The following is a 22,273-nucleotide window of genomic DNA, read 5'->3' on the forward strand; positions in this document are numbered from 1 at the left end:
GTGTCCGTGACACGGACCCGAACATTTTCGTAAAAGTCCGGGTTCGGTGTTCGTCGCTTTCTTGGCGCTTTCTTGGCGCTTTTTGAAAGGCTGCAAAGCAGCCAATCAACAAGCGTCATACTACTTGCCCCAAGAGGCCGTCACAGCCATGCCTACTATTGGCATGGCTGTGATTGGCCAGAGCACCATGTGACCCAGCCTCTATTTAAGCTGGAGTCACATAGCGCCGCCCGTCACTCTGCTCTGATCAGCATAGGGAGAGGTTGCGGCTGCGACAGTAGGGCGAGATTAGGCAGATTAACTCCTCCAAAGGACTTGATTAATCGATCGATCTGCAGCTGTGCATCATTGAGCTGCTGAAATTCAATTGCTCACTGTTTTTAGGCTGCCCAGACCGTTTGTCAGTCACTTTTTTCTGGGGTGATCGGCGGCCATTTTGTGTCTTGTGGTGCGCCAGCACAAGCTGCGACCAAGTGCATTTAACCCTCAATGGTGTGGTTGTTTTTTGGCTAAAGCCTACATCAGGGTGAAGCTGTCACACCAAGTGCATTTAACCAGCAATAGTCTGTTTATTTTTTGGCCATATACTACATCAGGGGCAAGCTGCGCCCGTCACCAAGTGCATTTAACCCTCAGTAGTGTGGTTGGTCAAGCTGTCACACCAAGTGCATTTAACCAGCAATAGTCTGTTCATTTTTTGGCCATATACTACATCAGGGGCAAGCTGCGCCTGTCACCAAGTGCATTTAACCCTCAGTAGTGTGGTGGGTCAAGCTGTCACACCAAGTGCATTTAACCAGCAATAGTGTGGTTATTTTTTGGCCATATCCCAGTCTAATTCTGTCAGTAAATCCATACCGGTCACCCAGCGCCTAAATACTAGGCCTCAAATTTATATCCCGCTAAATCTGTCGTTACCGCTGTACTGTTCTGGCTGGGCAAGTTATTTAGTGTCCGTCAAAGCACATTTTTTGTTCAGGGTTGAAATACAATTCCCAATTTAGCAATTTCATAATTTAGTGGTTTCTGCTGTATCAGAGCCATTTGAAATCTATCCCTCAAAGGGTATATAATATTCAAGGTGCACATAGGGTCATTCAGAATAACTTCACACACACGCTACTGTGCATTTCCAAGTCTAATTCTGTCAGTAAATCTATACCGGTCACCCAGCACCTAAATACTAGGCCTCAAATTTATATTCAGCTGAATTTGAATACAATACATTGGGCCAAATAATATTTTTGTTGTTGTGGTGAACGATAACAATGAGGAAAACATCTAGTAAGGGACGCGGACGTGGACATGGTCGTGTTAGTGGACCCTCTGGTGCTGGGAGAGGACGTGGCCGTTCTGCCACATCCACACGTCCTAGTATACCAACTACCTCAGGTCCCAGTAGCCGCCAGAATTTACAGCGATATATGGTGGGGCCCAATGCCGTTCTAAGGATGGTAAGGCCTGAGCAGGTACAGGCATCAGTCAATTGGGTGGCCGACAGTGGATCCAGCACGTTCACATTATCTCCCACCCAGTCTTCTGCAGAAAGCGCACAGATGGCGCCTGAAAACCAACCCCATCAGTCTGTCACATCAACCCCATGCATACCAGGGAAACTGTCTGAGCCTCAAGTTATGCAGCAGTCTCTTATGCTGTTTGAAGACTCCGCTGGCAGGGTTTCCCAAGGGCATCCCCCTAGCCCTTCCCCAGCGGTGGAAGACATAGAATGCACTGACGCACAACCACTTATGTTTCCTGATGATGAGGACATGGGAATACCACCTCAGCATGTCTTTGATGATGACGAAACACAGGTGCCAACTGCTGCGTCTTTCTGCAGTGTGCAGACTGAACAGGAGGTCAGGGATCAAGACTGGGTGGAAGACGATGCAGGGGACGATGAGGTCCTAGACCCCACATGGAATGAAGGTCGTGCCACTGACTTTCACAGTTCGGAGGAAGAGGCAGTGGTGAGACCAAGCCAACAGCGTAGCAAAAGAGGGAGCAGTGGGCAAAAGCAGAACACCCGCCGCCAAGAGACTCTGCCTGCTACTGACCGCCGCCATCTGGGACCGAGCACCCCAAAGGCAGCTTCAAGGAGTTCCCTGGCATGGCACTTCTTCAAACAATGTGCTGACGACAAGACCCGAGTGGTTTGCACGCTGTGCCATCAGAGCCTGAAGCGAGGCATTAACGTTCTGAACCTGAGCACAACCTGCATGACCAGGCACCTGCATGCAAAGCATGAACTGCAGTGGAGTAAACACCTCAAAACCAAGGAAGTCACTCAGGCTCCCCCTGCTACCTCTTCTGCTGCTGCCGCCTCGGCCTCTTCTGCTGCTGCCGCCTCGGCCTCTTCCTCCGCCTCTGGAGGAACGTTGGCACCTGCCGCCCAGCAAACAGGGGATGTACCACCAACACCACCACCACCAAGCATCTCAACCATGTCACACGGCAGCGTTCAGCTCTCTATCTCACAAACATTTGAGAGAAAGCGTAAATTCCCACCTAGCCACCCTCGATCCCTGGCCCTGAATGCCAGCATTTCTAAACTACTGGCCTATGAAATGCTGTCATTTAGGCTGGTGGACACAGACAGCTTCAAACAGCTCATGTCGCTTGCTGTCCCACAGTATGTTGTTCCCAGCCGGCACTACTTCTCCAAGAGAGCCGTGCCTTCCCTGCACAACCAAGTATCCGATAAAATCAAGTGTGCACTGCGCAACGCCATCTGTGGCAAGGTCCACCTAACCACAAATACGTGGACCAGTAAGCACGGCCAGGGACGCTATATCTCCCTAACTGCACACTGGGTAAATGTAGTGGCAGCTGGGCCCCAGGCGGAGAGCTGTTTGGCGCACGTCCTTCCGCCGCCAAGGATCGCAGGGCAACATTCTTTGCCTCCTGTTGCCACCTCCTCCTACTCGACTTCCTCCTCCTCTTCTTCCACCTGCTCATCTAGTCAGCCACACACCTTCACCACCAACTTCAGCACAGCCCGGGGTAAACGTCAGCAGGCCATTCTGAAACTCATATGTTTGGGGGACAGGCCCCACACCGCACAGGAGTTGTGGCAGGGTATAGAACAACAGACCGACGAGTGGTTGCTGCCGGTGAGCCTCAAGCCCGCCCTGGTGGTGTGTGATAATGGGCGAAATCTCGTTGCAGCTCTGGGACTAGCCAGTTTGACGCACATCCCTTGCTTGGCGCATGTGCTGAATTTGGTGGTGCAGAAGTTCATTCACAACTACCCCGACATGTCAGAGCTGCTGCATAAAGTGCGGGCCGTCTGTTCGCGCTTCCGGCGTTCACATCCTGCCGCTGCTCGCCTGTCTGCGCTACAGCGTAACTTCGGCCTTCCCGCTCACCGCCTCATATGCGACGTGCCAACCAGGTGGAACTCCACCTTGCACATGCTGGACAGACTGTGCGAGCAGCAGCAGGCCATAGTGGAGTTTCAGCTGCAGCACGCACGGGTCAGTCGCACTACAGAACAGCACCACTTCACCACCAATGACTGGGCCTCCATGCGAGACCTGTGTGCCCTGTTGCGCTGTTTCGAGTACTCCACCAACATGGCCAGTGGCGATGACGCCGTTATCAGCGTTACAATACCACTTCTATGTCTCCTTGAGAAAACACTTAGGGCGATGATGGAAGAGGAGGTGGCCCAGGAGGAGGAGGGGTCATTTTTAGCACTTTCAGGCCAGTCTCTTCGAAGTGACTCAGAGGGAGGTTTTTGGCAACAGCAGAGGCCAGGTACAAATGTGGCCAGCCAGGGCCCACTACTGGAGGACGAGGATGAGGAGGAGGTGGATGAGGATGAAGCATGGTCACAGCGGGGTGGCACCCAACGCAGCTCGAGTCCATCACTGGTGCGTGGCTGGGGGGAAAGGCAGGACGATGACGCCTCCCACAGAGGACAGCTTGTCCTTACCCCTGGGCAGCCTGGCACACATGAGCGACTACATGCTGCAGTGCCTGCGCAACGACAGCAGAGTTGCCCACATTTTAACCTGTGCGGACTACTGGGTTGCCACCCTGCTGGATCCACGCTACAAAGACAATGTGCCCACCTTACTTCCTGCACTGGAGCGTGATAGGAAGATGCGCGAGTACAAGCGCACGTTGGTAGACGCGCTACTGAGAGAATTCCCAAATGTCACAGGGGAACAAGTGGAAGCCCAAGGCCAAGGCAGAGGAGGAGCAAGAGGTCGCCAAGGCAGCTGTGTCACGGCCAGCTCCTCTGAGGGCAGGGTTAGCATGGCAGAGATGTGGAAAAGTTTTGTCAACATGCCACAGCTAACTGCACCACCACCTGATACGCAACGTGTTAGTAGGAGGCAACATTTCACTAACATGGTGGAACAGTACGTGTGCACACCCCTCCACGTACTGACTGATGGTTCGGCCCCATTCAACTTCTGGGTCTCTAAATTGTCCACGTGGCCAGAGCTAGCCTTTTATGCCTTGGAGGTGCTGGCCTGCCCGGCGGCCAGCGTTTTGTCTGAACGTGTATTCAGCACGGCAGGGGGTGTCATTACAGACAAACGCAGCCGCCTGTCTACAGCCAATGTGGACAAGCTGACGTTCATAAAAATGAACCAGGCATGGATCCCACAGGACCTGTCCGTCCCTTGTCCAGATTAGACATTAACTACCTCCCCTTAACCATATATTATTGTACTCCAGGGCACTTCCTCATTCAATCCTATTTTTATTTTCATTTTACCATTATATTGCGAGGAACCCAAATTTGAATGAACCTCTCCTCTGTCTGGGTGCCGAGGCCTAAATATATGCCAATGGACTGTTCCAATGTTGGGTGACGTGAAGCCTGATTCTCTGCTATGACATGCAGACTGATTCTCTGCTGACATGAAGCCAGATTCTCTGTTACGGGACCTCTCTCCTCTGCCTGGGTGCTGGGCCTAAATTTATGAAAATGGACTGTTCCAGTGGTGGGTGACGTGAAGCCAGATTCTCTGCTATGGGACCTTACTCAAATTGATTTTGGTTAATTTTTATTTTAATTCATTTCCCTATCCACATTTGTTTGCAGGGGATTTACCTACATGTTGCTGCCTTTTGCAGCCCTCTAGCCCTTTCCTGGGCTGTTTTACAGCCTTTTTAGTACCGAAAAGTTCGGGTCCCCATTGACTTCAATGGGGTTCAGGACGAAGTTCGGATCCCGAACATTTCCGGGAAGTTCGGCCGAACTTCTCGAACCCGAACATCCAGGTGTTCGCTCAACTCTAGTTGCAAGGTCTTGGTTCAAACAGAGGTCCCACTCCAAAACTGCCTTGGCTACCCATGCCGATGCGAAGATCGGGCGTAAGGCTGAACCTCTGGCTGCAAAGACCTACTTCGATAGCAAGTCAATGCGCCGATCTACTGGGTCCTGGAGAGAGGAGCCATCCGCCACCGGAATAGTAGTGTTCTTTGCGAGGCGAGCGAATGGTGGGTCTACCTTCAGAGGTGAGGCCCATTTTTCCACACAATCAGTTGGAAAGGGGTAGAGCAAGTCTAACCGCTTTGGGACAATGAAGCGCAAACCTGGCTGGTCCCAAGCCTTTGCGACAACAACGGAAAAGTCGTTGTGTACAGGGAAGGAATTAGGGGTCTGCTTTGTACGCAAAAACGACACTCCCTGGTGGAGGGGAGTTCCTCCTGAACTTGGAAAGTGTCCCGGATAGCTGAAATCAGACTATCTACCATAGACGCAATCTGGGAAGACTGCTCCAGGTCCATCTCCATATCTGAATCCGCAATCTCACCATCTGATAGTGCGTCACCTAAAATGGAGGACGTCTGAGATCGGGAACCGGGAGGGGGAGGGGATGCAGAGGCGTCAGAAGAAGAATGATGACCTGATCTGGGACGCTTGCTAGTAAGCCTGCTCCTAGTTTGTGCGCCTTGCGAAGGTGAGGGCTGCACTGTGGGTGCTCTCTCTACCAAACGACCCAGCAATGAAAGGGTGGAATGGGAGACTTTGGAGAGGTCTTCTAGCGGTGTAAAGCGGTGGGACAATCGACACCGGCTAGCCACCCAGGGAAACAGACGCCATGCGAATCTGTGCCCCATGAACCTAATAAAATAAAAAATAAAAAAAGTAGGTCTGCCTCCTACGACCCTAAGCTAAAAACTGAAATGCTCTCTCCAGGCTGGAGGGGGTATAGCCTGCAGGGGAGGAGCTAACAGTTTTCAGCCTAGTGTCGCCTCCTAGTGGCAGCAGTAAGCTATACTCACGGTCCCGTGTCCCCCAATGATATGAGAGAGAAATAGGTCTTTAAATGAATACTTGTGTAAAAAAAAAAAATATATGAAAATGGATAAATACGTTAAGGGGCCTAGATTTTTTAAAATGGGTTCACTTTTGGGGGGGGGTTCTATTATTCTGACACTTATAAAGCCTCTGCAAACTTTGCTTGTTGCAGGAAAAAATATGTACTTCAAAAATGTTTAGTCTCCTAAATAAAAAAAATAAAAAGTAAAAAATGTTTTTGTAAATGCAGCCAAAATAAAGATGTGGAAATATATTTCTGATAAAAATATTAAATAGTATTTATGTATGCATGTGAAATATTGCAGTTGAAAATAAAAAAAGTGCCAATTTTTAAAAATTTTCACTTTAATAAAGATGCACATATTTTATCGGTAGAATTTTACCATCTAAGTAAAGTACAATATGTGACGAGAAAACAATGTCAGAACTACTTTGATGTGCAAAACCGTTACAAAGTTATTCTAAGCTAAAATGACACGTCAGATTTCCAAAATTTGGCTTAGTCATTAAGGCCTAAACAGGCTTTGTCACTAAGGGGTTAATAGGATATATATCTGTCATTGGTTATGAACGACTTCGAAATATGCCTTTATGGCTATCCAAAATCTCGAAAAGATGACCAGCTTCATCGTCAAACAGGAAGAGGACCAGATATCCCACTGACACTATTTTAACCCCTTAACAACCAATGTAACTGTACATCGGTCACTGATAAGAGTATGGAGTGCAGTCAGAAGCCGGTCCTGCTCCGTACACAGAGTGGCGGCTGTTCAATACAGCTCACACAATCCTGGAGAAGCTAGGATAACTCTGGTCCCAATTTTTATTTTATTTTTTTATTTAATCACTCACTGCCACACAAACACAAGAACATACCTTTATTTTATGTAAGCCCTCTCTTAGGGCAGCAGCAATGGCCATTGCTCCTTTAGATCGCACCAAACAATCTCCAAAATTTATATGCTCCACTTGCCTTAAAGACTTTAGTGCCTAAAAGCAGAAGAGTTAATTGGAAACTTACTGAAGAAACTCAAATCAATTACATTGATTATCAAAACATATAAAAAAGTGACTCTAGAGGATTGCAATAAAATATTACCTCTGCCATAGCAATGCCTCCTTTATCTGTAAATGTATTATCATTGAGATTAATGACTTTCAATAAAGGATTTGCTTTAAAGGCTTCAGCCAACGCAGTGATGCCAGCATGATTGATCCCATTCTGGGGCATGTGTACTTCTTCCAAGGTGCCGATTAACTAGAGACACAATAATGGATTTAAAATGGAGAGGTAGGCTGACATCATATTATCAATAAATCAAACAGCACCTACCCGAAATGCCTCTGCCAAAGCTGTGGCACCGTCATTTTCCAAGCGATTCCTTCCTGCCACAAACACCTTGAGGGCCAGGGGTTTGCCAAGGGAACTGGATGTTTTGTGGCATGCAGTAAGTGCTGCAGCCAGAATCTGGAGGAATATTGGTGAGTAAGTACAAATCTTTCATGTATACTTTTCCTCTAATAAAAGCATCCATTATTCATACCACTCCGGAAATGTCTGTTTTCATTATCCAAAAGAGAAGCAGGACCAAAACACAGAACTAGTATCTATTATACTTCATCTTGGAGAATGATCCACTCCTGGTTTTGGATAACAATCACGGAGGAAAAACAATGACGTGTGAATAAGACTACATTCAGACGACCATAAATGTTTTGTGGTCTGCAAATTGCCAGATAGGGCCAGCCCCATATAGAAGTGCCTATTCTTGTCTGCGATTGCGGAAAACAATAGGACATGCTCTATTTTTTTGTGAGGCTGTGGAACAGAACTCTGGATCCGGACAGCACACCTTGTGCAGCCCCATTGAAATAAATGAGTACTCATCCGTTCCGCAAAATTGCGGAATGGATGTGGACCCATAAATACAGCGCCCAGATGTCACTGGCCTGTGGAAAACAGCAAGAAGGCTGTGGTGCTACTGCAAGTTCCACTGCCGTGTCAAATAGAGTCCCGGGTGTTGGACCCCCGCCGATCAGATGCTGATGATCTATCTATAGATAATCAGAAATAAATAAAATAAAGTAAAAAAGGTACAGAACTCCTTTAAGTAAAACTAGGACCATATCACTGTCTGGCCGGTAGGGTGGCTGGCCAGAAATAGTCAAATAAGAGTATAGTCGAAAAGGGAAGATGGGGGATTGTGCTGCATGGGTCAGGCCCTAATTGACTGGTAGGATTTCCAGCATTGTACAATTTTGTAATGAGATAATAGCTTCCAAAACTACTATGAAGCAGCAGTGTTCACCAAATACTGTAAAGGTGGCATCAAAGTACCTTTCCTCCACCAATTCCCATTCCACAGTTGTTTAGTTTCAGTTCTTGAAGTGTGTAGCACACAGGACTTTTCAGCAGTGCTTCAAACCCTTGAACCCCATCTGGTCCAAAAGCATTGTCACTCAAATCAAGCTCTGTCAGCTGCGCCCCAGCACTCATCAATGCATCACCTAAAGACATCTGTAAGGAAATGACCATTATAAACATATACTCACATTTACTCCACTATAAGAATGTCAAAAGCCACAGATTAGCATGCTTACCAGCGCTGGAGGGATTTCCGATCTCAATCTTCCAGTAAACATGTCATTCCAATGACATCTCTGGAAAGAGAAGACACAGCTACTGCATTAATAACATGAGTGTGCAAAAAGAGCAAACAGAGGTGAAATGTTAGGTTACTGTAGTATGCATCTCAAAGATAAAATCTAAATCATAAAAAGAGCAGTCCCATCAGGACAACAGTAGTAGAAATTATTTTTAATGTAAAAAAAATAAAATAAAATGAAAGTCAGACATCATATGGTATAATACGAGGATCATCCCTCGGCGAAAGGAACCAGAGTGCATGTAATGGCAGAAGGAAATCTTCAGAAGTTTATTGCAGAAATACTAAGTTTTGGGGATATACTTCCCCTTCCTCAGGTAAAAGCCTCCACATGTAGAGATAGAAAAGCCTATTACAGGAGGCAGTCAAAACCGTACTAGACAATAGTTATAATGTACACAGAAAAGTGTGCGCTCTTCCCCTGTTAAGTTCCGGACGATACCGGAGTGTTAGCCGGCTGCAAGTGGTCATGCGACGCCGTGAGCTCCATGGCAACACTATGCCAAAAAGACGGCAGCGCAATCCGCCCGCCGCTCATGAGAACTGGATGCTGGGGAACAGCAGAGGGGAAAATTAAATAATAAACTACTGGAAACTCACTATTAGGGCTCATTCAGACGGACGTTTGCCGTCTGCAAAAATGTGGATCTCTTTTTTTTGCAAATTAGATGCTGTCCCATTCACTTCTATGAGACCTTTTATTTCATTGCATGGCTCAGCAAAACAAATGAAACATGTCCTATACTTGTCAGCGAAAATCAGGACATGGCCCCATTGAAGTCTATAGGTCAGAAAAAAACCGGAATGCAATCCGTTTTTTTTGCGGACAGCATACGGCCGTCTGAATGAGCCCTTATGAAAAGAGAATGTAGTTATAAGAAAAATAATGATAATATTATTATGGTTCCTACTGTCGACCACAATGAGGCTAATAATATACAAAGGCAGATTTCACTGGGATAATTTTAACTTGCCATGTCATATTTGAAGACCCCCTGATGCACCCCTAGAGTAGAAACTCCCAAAAAAGTGACTCCATTTTGGAAATAAAATAAGGTGGCAGATTTGTTGGTACTATTTTAGTGTACAGATGATTTTTGGTTGCTCTATTAGACTTTTTTTGAGGCAACGTAACAAAAAAAATAATATTTTTTTTTTGCTGTTTTGCCACTGTTTTTATTTTTTGTTATTTACAACGTTCATCTGACAGGTTAGATCATGAGCTATTTTTATAGAGCAGGTTGTTACAGACGCGACAATACAAAATATGACTTTGGGCGACTGTCTTATGTAGGGGCTCATTTTTTCAGGATGAGATGATGGTTTGATTGGTTCTATTTGAGAGTGCATATGACTTTTTGATCGCTTTGCATTACACTTTTTGTGATGAAAGGTGAAAAAATAAATTTAAAAAAATGGCTTGACACTATTTTTACGGTATTAATCTGAGGGGTTAGGTCATGCGATATTTTTATAGAGAAGGTTTTTACAGACGCGGCGATACCTTTTTTTTATTTACACTAATATTTTTGAAAAACAAAAAAATAAATAAAAAAAATAATGTTTTAGTGTCTCAATAGTCTGAGTCTGATATATTTATAGAGCCGGCCGTTACGGACGCGGCAATATCTAATGTGTGTTTTTACTTTTTTTTCTTCTAATTTTTAATTATAAAATTAAGGGAAAGGGGCAGTTTTTTCTTTTTTTAAACTTTATTTCTGTCCCACTCTGGGACTTTTTGAGGGTCTGATCCTCTCTGCAATGCATTAAAATACATCTGTATTGTAATGCATTGCCTGTTAGTGTATAACACTGAATCATACACTAACAGGTTGCCCAGGAGACCCAAATGTTGGATCATTGATCAAATTCCTCTGCCTAGACGTGGAGGAAATAGAAACTTGCTACTAAAAAAGAAGGAGTTATTTTGGATATATACACTTAATACTTTGAGACCTAATGGTCTAAATGTAAATTATAATCTAGGGGTTTAGTCATAAGAAGTGTTTTGCCCCAGAGTGCCCTGCGATATTCGTCACTCTGTCTCATATCCTGTTGTAGGTGATGTTAATTAGACATAAGTGTTCACATAAGATCTAACCTACAATTTCAATTCTTTTTTCTAATTTTTTTCCATCTCTTTTTGTAGATGATTGGACATAATATAAGAAGAGGAGCAATATGATGATGATGCTGGCCTGCCATGTTAAGAAGCACAGTGGTCCCACGTCTGCTTATTATCATTCTATACTTTGATTGTATTGTGCTCCGGCTCAGGTTATGTCTCGACAGGCTCTGTATGAATAAATAGAATAATAGAATATATCCTATGGTTGCCAGGAGAACCCTGCTTGTGGCACTATCAGGAGGCGTAACTGGGGTGGCACTTGTATGCACGGTCGATACGGCAGTGCCGATCGGGCTCATAATGCATGCCCAGCATGAGGGTACTACTCCCTTGACAGGGATGTGCGGTTTCCTCTTCTTGCCTCCTGCGAGCCATGTATTACATAAATTAAGCAACTGTGGGTAACTTTGCCAGCATCTAATATGGCGCGTCTGTATATGAGTCTCAGTGAGCATCCGCATTGGAGAGCGGATAGATCAGTCCGATCCCGCTGCGTCCGAGTGGTGTTGTGACGCGAGACGCCCAACTTGGACGTAGCGTGACGCGATTCTGCTGAGACGCACCCTGACGCCTGCGCACTGTTTAGAGCTAGACGCCAACTCTGGCCATTGCCGACATGTGGGAGTACGCTGATTCCATATGGTATGTCACCATCGTTATCCTTAGCTCCTCCTGTTTTTAAATTAATGTAATAAAATTTATGCAAAGCAGCTGATTCACATTGGCACCACTTATATTTGTACTTTGATTATGTTGTATTATGGTGAATTTCTGTAATTTATATACACAATCATGTATCACAATATTCCTATTATAAGAGTTTCTTGTGTTATTTTCACCTCACAATCACTGTATATTGATTTTTATACTTATTTTTACTTAATTGCTTATATTTATTGGTTACTCCACCCCCTAATTTTGCATATCTATTTATACCATGTTTTTCACTTGTGTTTGATGCTTGAGAAAGGCTCTGTGTTTTGATCCAAAACGTCGCCTCACTGTGCCACTGTGGCCCAATAAATTACTTATTTTTCTACTGTATGTGCTGTCCGTTTCCATCTACGTTTTGTGGGTAAGCAGTGACACGCTTGGACATAGCACCCGCTGTTTACATTGAGAATTGGTGCTGCCACACTTTTTTACACGCATATTAAATTAATAACATTACTGTATACAATCTCACCTTGAGGTCAGATTTTTTTTCCAAGGCCTTGGCTATAGCTTTAGCAGCTTCAACACCCACAGTGTTGCCTTCAAGACGTAATGCTTGAAGTCCTTCAAAATTTTCTATTTCTTGCACGACTTTCTCTGCTGCAAGTGGCAAGAAAAAATGGTTAAAAAATATAGCAAAATAAAAGCCAAAAGGGGAAAACACTTATGATTTAGATGGCAGCAGACACTGGGATAAATCTGGTACATTTGCTCTGTCATTAGTATCCTCGTGCCGCTGCTGGTCCCCACATCGCCGCTTCTCCTCATGCGCTAATGAAAACATCCGGTGTCAGGGGGTGGCACAGGCTCGTCCCCGGCTGCTTCCCCCACCCCGGTTGGCACACGGAAAAGCAGCAGCGGTGGTGCAGTGACCAGGAGCGGGGTAATTATATTCCCTTTGAGTCTTCCTTGCACGCCTGTGCATACAGAGATAGTGGTCACTCACTAAGAATAAGAAGTATCACTGACTGAATAATGCAGATTGCATTACATTTTCAAATGTGACAGGTCCGTTTTAAAGTGAGACTGTCAACAGTTGACCGTGCAAAACTATTGACAGCACTAAATTGGGTCCAGAAACAGTAAGACAAACATAGATTTGGTGTAGCTTTAATTAATATGGGTAGTGTGTATATAAACGTGCACCTGCAAGTGCCCAGGAGAAGATACTTCACTATGAAGTGCATTCGGCATTAATCTCACGGCATAGCGATCGCTCCTCCACATGCCTCAGAGGACATCATGCAACAGCAGCAGTGTCCTCCGCTAGCTATCCTCCCTACAAACGTCTGTGGCATTGAGCTGTCTAATACACCCTTTACACTCCCAGAACCAAGCTTACCGTCTTGTGCAGTGTTCAGTTTCAGAGTTCTGCCTTTAAAGCTCAGCTCTCCTCCTCCCACCTTGGTCTTTGCCAGGGAATCAGCCAACTGTGAGATATCTTCAGATGCCATCTCCTAAGCAAAGAAATGAAAAACACAATGATGGAAGAATAAAGGGCTGGACAAAAAAATAAATAAAAGGATCAGGGCTCCAGATGGCGACCAAAAAAAAATGGTCGCCAATGTGATTTAGAATTGCAAAATGGCGCCTAGACCAATGCTCTGCCGCTTTCACACACAAAATAAACTGACATGGCACGCGCTGGTGTCAGTAGGTGCCATGTTCTCAGCAGCACAGGGGAGGAGGCGGCAGTCCCTCCCACCTGTACCGCTGCTGCCACCAATGGACTGATAGCAGGGAGGAAGAGGGGTGCGGCACCTTAGGGGTTAATTTCAGTGGATCGCAGCGCGCAGTCATAGAGGCCGGGTATGGGATATGGCCGCCACCCGCAGCCTGCGTTTGTATTCAGGCATAAACTATATTCATTGGTAGCACAGTGCACCGCACCCCCCAACCCCAGTATTATAAAGTAGAATCATTGGTGGCGCAGTGTTATTATAACTATTATAAACATTGGTGGCAGTGGCCACAGGGTCCCCCCTCCCCTCCTCATTGGTGGAAGTGGCAGCTTCTGATCGGAGCCCCAGCAGTGTAAGCCTGGGGCTCCGATCGGTTACCATGGCAGCCAGGACGCTACTAAAGCCCTGGCTGCCATAGTCGGCTCCCTGCTGCTGTGAAGTCATATTCACCCTGATAGAGCTCTATTAGGGTGAATAGGACAAGGGATGAATAGATCAGCACATCAGTCAGCGCCGACCAGCACCCCTAAGGCCCCCCCCCCCCCCCCCCCCCCCCACTTGGGGACCACTGCTCATTTTACAAACCTGATATGTGTCACTCTATGTGGTACTAACTCTGGAATGCTTTTACTTAACAGAAAATGTTACAAAATTCACCATTTTCTAAATTTGAATTTCTTTGCTTCTAAGATGAATAGTGATACCTTATAATATAGTTATTACTTTACATTCCCCATATCTCTACTTTATGTTGGCATCATTTTGTAAATGTCATTATTTTTTGGGGGGGACGTTAGAAGGCTTAGAATTTTAGAAGCAATTTTGGCGTTTTTAACCTCTTCGTGACCTTTACGCCCTGATGTCAGAGTCCTTAAAGACACAGGGTGTAGAGTTACGCCCTGTGTATTTCCGATCACTGGCGCGCAGCGATCGGAACGGGGTGCCTGCTGAAATCATTCACGTAGCCGTAGCTCCGCTCTCCCCGTCCACAGACTTCTGTGTGAGTGAGGAGCCCCGTGTCAGTCCCTCTGCCTCACACGCGATCCGCCGCCATCCGTGGCCTCTGAGCCACCATAAAGTGCCATCTGGCACATAAACATTTAGGGAGAGGGACAGGGAGAGTGAGTGGCCGGCACTCTTAGCCGTAAAAGAGCGTCCGGCCACTGTTAGCGCATCGTCCACCCCACCGCTGATCAGCTTGGTACCGTTTGTTGACCTGTTGTCATCCTGGTTCTCCTCATCACCTAGTGATGATGATGAGTCCCCAAGGCGGAGACGCTGCCAGGCGGAGCAGGAGCCCCCCCCCCCCCCCATGACAGGGACACTGTGGCCCACACTAGTATGAGCAGCCCTGCGGCTTGTACTAGTTTTCCAGCCCACCAGGCAAGTCCATCTGAGCCCCCTACCGGTAAACCTGTCTGGTGTACCCCACAGCATTTGAGCCTGTGATTCCTGACTTTGTTGGCCAACCAGGAATCCAGATTCCCAGTGGGTTTCACTGAATGTGACTTTATATTTTTTTTTTTTCAGTGACCACTTTGTGAATCTGATGGTGGAGCAAACAAACGTGTACACCCAACAGTTCATTGCTCAACACCTGGGCTCCTTTTTGGCTAGGTCCGGTGGCTGGACTCCGGGTCAGTGCAGCCGAGATGAGGATGTTTTGGGCCCTCGTGCTGCACATGGGCATAGTCAAAAAACCTAGTGTCAGGCTGTACTGGAGTGGGGACGTCCTCTACCAGACCCCACTCTACTGTATGGCCATGACACGCTCCCGTTTTGAGGCCATTCGGAAATGCCTGCATTATGCAGATAATGCAGCATGTCCCCCCCAAGGTGATCCTGCCTATGACCGCCTGTACAAAATCAGGCCAGTCATCGATCACTTTGGGGCCAAATTCATGGAGGCCTATGTACCTGGAAGGGAGGTCACGGTTGAGGAGTGTCTCGTTGCTTTCAAGGGGAGACTCAGTTTCCGCCAGTACATTCCCACTAAGCGGGCGAGGTATGGCGTGAAGCTGTACAAACTTTGTAAGAGTACCTCAGGGTACACTTACAAGTTTCGTGTGTACAAGAGGCGAGATTCCCGTATCGAACCCCCAGAATGTCCCCCCACTCTGGGTGTTAGCGGGAAACTTGTGTGGGACCTTATGCACCCACTGCTAGATAAGGGTTACCACCTTTACGTGGATAACTTTTATACTAGTATCCCCTTGTTCTGGTCCCTCCCGTCAGATCCACATCCGCTTGTGGGACCGTGCGGAAACAAACGCGGCCTCCCTACCCACCCCCTCCAGGTACCTATCCCCAGGGGTGAGACCCGTGCCCTTATTAGTGGAAACCTGTTGCTGGTCAGATATAAGGACAAGAGGAATGTCCTTGTACGGTCCACAATTCACGGTAACGGCATCACCCCTGTCCCTGTGCGAGTTACACCGGCAACGGTCCTCAAACCCGATTGTATTGTGGACTACGATCGGTATATGGGAGGAGTTGATCTCTCTAATCAAGTCCTCAAGCCATATAACGCCGTGCGCAAAACCCGGGCATGCTACAAAAAAGTTGCGGTCTACTTGGTGCAGGTTGCCTCGTACAACTCTTTTGTGCTGTCCCGGAGCGCTGGCAACACAGGGAAATTCCGCCAGTTCTATGAGGCAGTCCTCAAGACCCTGATCTTTTCTGACCGGGAAAGAGCAGGCCGGAGTACATCGGGAACTGGAGGGCACCCGGATCGTACCTGGCCAACACTTTCCAAGTGTGGTCCCCCATACTGGAAAGAAGGGATGGTGCAGAGAAGAGAAAGAAGTGCAGAGTGTGTAACAGGAGGGGGATACGGAAGGACACCACCACTCAGTGTGACACATGCCCCGATCAACCGGGCCTCTGCATTGACGGTTGCTTCAGGGGAGTACCACACTTTTATGAAGTACTAAATTTATAATCCCCTGCCCCCATTTTAATTTATTTGTCCACAGTATTCCAAATCTTAAAGCCCAAAATCCCAATGGCGCTCCTTCTCTTCTGAGCTGCGTAGTTCATCCGCAGAGCACTTTACGTCCACATATGGGGTATGTCCTTACTCGGGAGAAATGGGGCTACAAATTTTGGGGTGCTTTTTCTCCTATTACCACTTGTAAAAATGAAAAATTTTTGGGTAACACCAGCAATTTAGTGTAAAAATATAAAATAAATAAATCACATATTTCATTTTGACGTCCAACTTTAACAACATTGTACCAAACACCTGTGAGGAGTTAAGGGACACTGTACCCCTTGTTATGTACCTTGAGGGGTCTAGTTTCCTAAATGGTGTGCCATGTGGGGGTTTCTTGCTGTTCTAGCACCATGAAGGCTTCTTAAATGTGACATGCCCCCCAAAAAACATTTCAGCAAAATTCTCTGTCCCAATCCCTTCTCTTCTTCTACATCCACATATGAGGTATTTTCTGACTCGGGAGAAATTAGGCTACGAATTTTGTGATGCTTTTTCTCCTTTTAACACTTGTAAAAATTAAATAAAAAGGGGCTACAAGAACATGTTAGTGTAAAAGAAAAAAGGAGATTTTGAATTTTCTCCTCCACTTTGCAGCTATTCCTGAGAAACACTTAGGCTACTTTCACACTTGCGGCAGGACTGATCCGACAGGCTGTTCACCATGTCGGATCCGTCCTGCGGCTATTTCGCCGTGCCTCCGGACGGATCCGACATGGTGAACAGCCTGTCGGATCCATCCTGCCGCAAGTGTGAAAGCAGCCTTAAAGGGTTAAACTTTGTGAATGTCATTTTGAATACTTTGAGGGGTGCAGTTTCAATAATGGGGTCATTTATGGGGATTTCTAACAAAGACCCTCAAACTCACTTCAAAACTGAACTGGTCTCTGAAAAATAAAAAATAAATAAAAATATATGATGTTGAAATTTTCATGAAAAAATTTGAAAATTGCTGCTCAACTTTGAAGCCCTCTAACATCTTCAAAAAGTAAAAACATGTCAACTTTATGATGAATATGCGAATCAATATATAATTTATTTGGCATGTCCATTTTTCTTACAAGCAGAGAGTTTCAAAGTTAGAAAAATGCAAACTTTTCCAATGTTTTAAGAATTTTTCACAAAAAAATTAGGTAAGTATCGGAGAAAATTTACCACTAATATAGTAGAATATGTCACGAAAAAACAATCTCGGAATCAGTATGATCGGTAAAAGCATCCCAGAGTTATTAATGCATAAAGTTGGTCCTTAAAGGGACACTGACAGGCCTTCTGAGCATAATTAGCTCTTTATATGCCCCCCTAGGTCTTATAATAAGTTTCCAATTCATATAAGTATTATTCCTGTGCGCATTGTAATACGTTAAAAATAATCTTTATAATCACCTGTCCTTTCTGCCCAATGGGCGTTTTGTGCCGCATTTGTGCCCAGCCGCGTCCCAACTGCCGGATCCTTAGACACGCCCATCTCATTAGTATTCACTTGGCGCAATGTGATCCCGGCGAGCGAGGGTGCCGGGCGCATGCGCAGGATCTCCGAATGTCGGGGGACAGGAAAATCCTGCCCAGTGAAGTGAATACTAATGAGATGGGCGTGTCTAAGGATCCGGCAGTTGGGACGCGGCTGGGCACAAATGACGCCCATTGGGCAGAAAGGACAGGTGATTATAAAGATTATTTTTAACGTATTACAATGCGCACAGGGATAATACTTAAAGAATTGGAAACTTCTTATAAGACCTAGGGGGGCATATAAAGAGCTAATTATGCTCAGAAGGCCTGTCAGTGTCCCTTTAAGGTGAAAATGAGCCCGGTCCTTAAGGGGTTAAAGAACATTTCCAAACCCACTTTTTTAAGTACTAATTCAGGTCTGTAGTCACTTTGTGGGGCTTACATAGAAGAAACCACCCCTAAATGACCCCATTTTAGAAACTACACCCCTCAAATTATTCAAAACTGATTTTACAGACTTTGTTAACCCTTTAGGTGTTCCATAAGAAGGGATTTTTATAGATATGTAAAGCCTCATTCACACAGTCAGTGTTTGATCAGTGATTTCCATCAGTGATTGTGAGCCAAAACCAGGATTGGAGCCTTCACAGAGATACGGTATAAGGGAATGATCTGCACCTGCTCTGTGTTTAGAGCAGCACCTGGTTTTAGCTCAGAATCACTGATGGAAACACTTAGATGAGTCCTGTCTCCTACATGCTCCAAAGCTAGAGCGCCGTAATCTCGCGCATGCGCAGTTCGTTCCCTGAGGCTGATGCCAGCACAGGGAAGGAACACTATGCCGACACTACGCATGCACTAGCATCACGAGATTATGGCGCTCTAGCTTTGTGACGTAGGTGAGCAAGGAGGAGATTCGGAGGATGCGGGTGGTGGTGGGCTCCTTCACTGTGGGCGTGGCTGGGCTCAGAGTCAGAACGCTGGACTCATCTCTGAAGCACGGAGGAGACGGGACTCATGTAAGGTTCATTTACATATCTATTCAATTGTTTTTTTACACAATAAAAGCACACAGAGCTATGGGGACTGGATATTGCCGATGTGCTAACGGCCATCTAGCAGCCCATGTCCTCAGCTCTATACACAAAATCCAGATGACAGGTTCCCTTTAAAGTAAAATGAAGGGGTTACAGGGGAGGGTTAACAGCCAAACAAAACTCAATATCTATTAGCCAAATTCTGCAGTTTATAGAAACACCGGACATGTGGTAGTAAATTGCTGTATTGGCGCACGGAGCGGTGCAGAAGGGATGGAGCGCCGTGTGGTTTTTGGAGGGCAGATAATGCTGGAATTATTTTTAGGCACCATGTCCCATTAGAAGCCCCCCTGATGCACCCTTACAGTAGAAACTCCCAAAAAGTGACCCCATTTTGGAAACTATGGGATAAGGTGCCAGTTTATTTTGTTTCCATTTTGGGGTACATATTTGATACGCTTTTTGTGGGGCAAGTAACAAAAAAAAAATGTTTGGATAAGGAGTAGATTGTCTGTTGTTTTTATAGAGCAGGTTGATACCAAAAATGTGTATTTTCATTTTTTGTGTCTTCCTATTCTGAAAGCTTCATTTCTTTTACTTTTCTGCCTAATGTCGCACGACAATTTTTATAATGGCAGTCTATGGTGTCGCACTGCGACAGTCGCAGAAAAATCCATCTTGAATGGATTTTCTGCGACTGTTGCGTCGCAGTTGCAGCATGTCGCAGTGCGACACCATAGACTGCCATTATAAAAATTGTCGCGTGACATTGGTGCAACAAAATGTCGCGCGACAAATGTCGTTGTGTAGACCTAGCCTTATACTTTTCTTTTACACATTAGGGGTAGATCATGTGATATATAGCAGGTTGTCACAGATGCTTGATTACCTAATAAGTTTTTTTTTCATTTATTTCAGTTCCGCACAATAAAAGCATTTTTGAAAAAAAATAAAAATAAAAATGTAATCATATTTTAGCATCTCCATTTTCTAAAAGCCATATTTTTCGGGCTTTTTTTTGCGGGATGAGATGACATTTGATTGGTACTATTTTGGGGTACATATGGCTTTTTGGTCACTTGGTATTACAATTTTTGTGCCTTCAGGTGACAAAAAAAATAAAAATAGCATTTTTGGCATGGTTTTTACGTAATTTTTATTTTTACAGCGTTCACCTGAGGGGGTAAATAATGTGATATTTTTATATCCCATCATCCAGGTAAAGGAGCCGGCTTTGTACTGAATCAGCCGCGAACGACCCATCACTAGAGCATAGCAGTTGTAGAGAGAGCTGAGCCTCTCGGTGTAATGGCAACGCCCCCATTGCTCCTAGAGGCTAATTTGCATATATTAAAATAACATCAGCCAATGTCACCCGTACAGATCTGCCGACAGATGCCCTTTAACCAAATGAGCGCAAAAAAGGAAGGAGAGGAGCGTCTGGCGGACATCTCTGTCACTGCTCAGCCTGGAGGACACAGGGCCAGGTACACACAGGTCCACACCTCATGAACAGACATTTACCTCAGGAAACCTGTGGCCGACACTTCCTGTCTCAGGAAGGGCTCATAGGGAGGCAGCAGACTGCCCCAAACCAGCTAATTAAGAGTTAAAATATAACCCATATGTTAAGGACAGAAGCAGAGGAGCGCCCTGTACACACTCATGCAACGTGACGCGTTTATAACCCGGCAAACGCCTCTCCGCCATTCATGTGCACAGGAGAAGTGACAGCAGACGCACATCCCGCCAAAACCAGCATGTGTAAGGAATCGCCTTACACTTCATTTGTTTCACGCCGGTAACTGAAGTAACACGGCCTCCAATAGACCATCTTACCGTTTGCCGGTCTTCAGGCCGTCGCTTCACACACTGCTTATGGCGAACCGGGTTTTCTTTTTTTTTTTTTATCCTTCTCGCTCTATCTGTATCAGCAATTGGCTTACAACGGCTGCGCGCTCGTTGGCTCACGGGACTTGTAGTTCTAGCGCCAGCATTTGCCGCTACAAGGAGCCACCGTAGAAACTACCAGTCCCGTGATGCTTTTGGCGAAGGCCTCGAGGAGCGGGAGGTGTGGTCCAGTTGCACAATCGCGCTCCATGTTGTTCATTTTTTGAATCGCGTGTGATGCTCAACGGCTGATGAGTCACAGCGGCCGAAACCAGCGTCATGAAAATAGTGCTGCGCCATTGTCACGCGTTGTATTACAGTCGGGTATTAGTGAACTTGTCAGAATACTCTTCAAGGTTCTGAAGCGTCACCTTGAGCCTGAAGACTGTTAACCCCTTAGGGTTCCTTTTCGGGGAGATTGGGGGGGGGGGGGGAGAGGTTGAGAGTATTTTTTTTTGTGGGTTAGTGATTTTTTTTTTTCATTTGTCATTTTATTTTTATTTTCTTCCTTAAAGAGAAATCTATGGAAAATGCCTGAAACACCAGCCCCACAACATGCTGGCACCAAGGGTAAAAAAAAAGGCCGGGAAATATCTTAACCCCTTCTGTCCAGGCCATTTTTTGCAAATCTGACATGTGTAGTTTTATGTGGTAATAGCTTTGGAGCACTTTTACTTATCCAGGCCATTCTGAGATTGTTTTCTTGTGACACATCGTACTTCATGACAGTGGTAAATTCGAGTCACTATATTTCTCCTTTACTTATAAAAAAAAAAATCCAAAATAAAAACAAATGTCAAAAATTCATAATTTGAAAAATTTCAATTTCTCTACTTTTAAAACCGAAAGTGATACCTCATAAAATATTTATTACTTAAAGGGAACCTGTCACCGGGATTTTGTGTATAGAGCTGAGGACGTGGGTTGCTAGATGGACGCTAGAACATCCACCATATCCAGTCCTCATAGCTCTGTGTGCTTTTATTGTGTAAAAAAAAACTATTTGATACATATGCAAATTAACCTGAGATGAGTCCTGTACGTGAGATGAGTCAGGGACAGGAGTCATCTCAGGTTAATTTGCATATGTATCAATCATTTTTTTTTTTTACACAATAAAAGCACACAGAGCTATGGGGACTGGGTATTGCGGATGTGCTAGCGGCCATCTAGCAACCCATGTCCTCAGCTCTATACACAAAATCCCGGTGGCAGGTTCCCTTTAACATTCCCCTTGTGTCTACTTTATGTTGGCATCATTTTGTAAAGGTCATTATTTTTTTAGGATGTTTGAATTTTAGAAGCAATTCTTAAAATTTTTAAGAAAATTTCCAAAACCCACGTTTTAAGGACCAATTCAGGTCTGAAGTCACTTTGTGGGGCTTACATAGTGGAAACGCCGCATAAATGACCCCATTGTAGAAAC

The 22,273-nt window shown here is 45.5% G+C and overlaps 1 protein-coding gene across 1 annotated transcript in view; it reads right to left on the minus strand.

The window, feature by feature from the left end:
* Positions 1 to 20,952, minus strand: part of RANGAP1 (Ran GTPase activating protein 1) — a 37,289-nt gene extending 16,337 nt beyond the window's left edge. Inside the window, exons 1-8 of the mRNA XM_044301871.1 lie at positions 20,797 to 20,952; positions 13,137 to 13,251; positions 12,267 to 12,394; positions 8,888 to 8,947; positions 8,625 to 8,804; positions 7,620 to 7,754; positions 7,386 to 7,544; positions 7,163 to 7,276 (exon numbers count right to left, since the gene is read on the minus strand). Coding sequence (XP_044157806.1) covers positions 7,163 to 7,276; positions 7,386 to 7,544; positions 7,620 to 7,754; positions 8,625 to 8,804; positions 8,888 to 8,947; positions 12,267 to 12,394; positions 13,137 to 13,248 — 888 coding nt within the window. The 5' untranslated portion in view covers positions 13,249 to 13,251; positions 20,797 to 20,952. The remainder of the gene's footprint in view (positions 1 to 7,162; positions 7,277 to 7,385; positions 7,545 to 7,619; positions 7,755 to 8,624; positions 8,805 to 8,887; positions 8,948 to 12,266; positions 12,395 to 13,136; positions 13,252 to 20,796) is intronic.
* Between the last annotated feature and the right edge of the window lie 1,321 nt (positions 20,953 to 22,273).

The sequence above is a fragment of the Bufo gargarizans genome, chromosome 7, assembly GCF_014858855.1.
Source record: "Bufo gargarizans isolate SCDJY-AF-19 chromosome 7, ASM1485885v1, whole genome shotgun sequence".
Taxonomy (NCBI): Eukaryota; Metazoa; Chordata; class Amphibia; order Anura; family Bufonidae; genus Bufo; species Bufo gargarizans.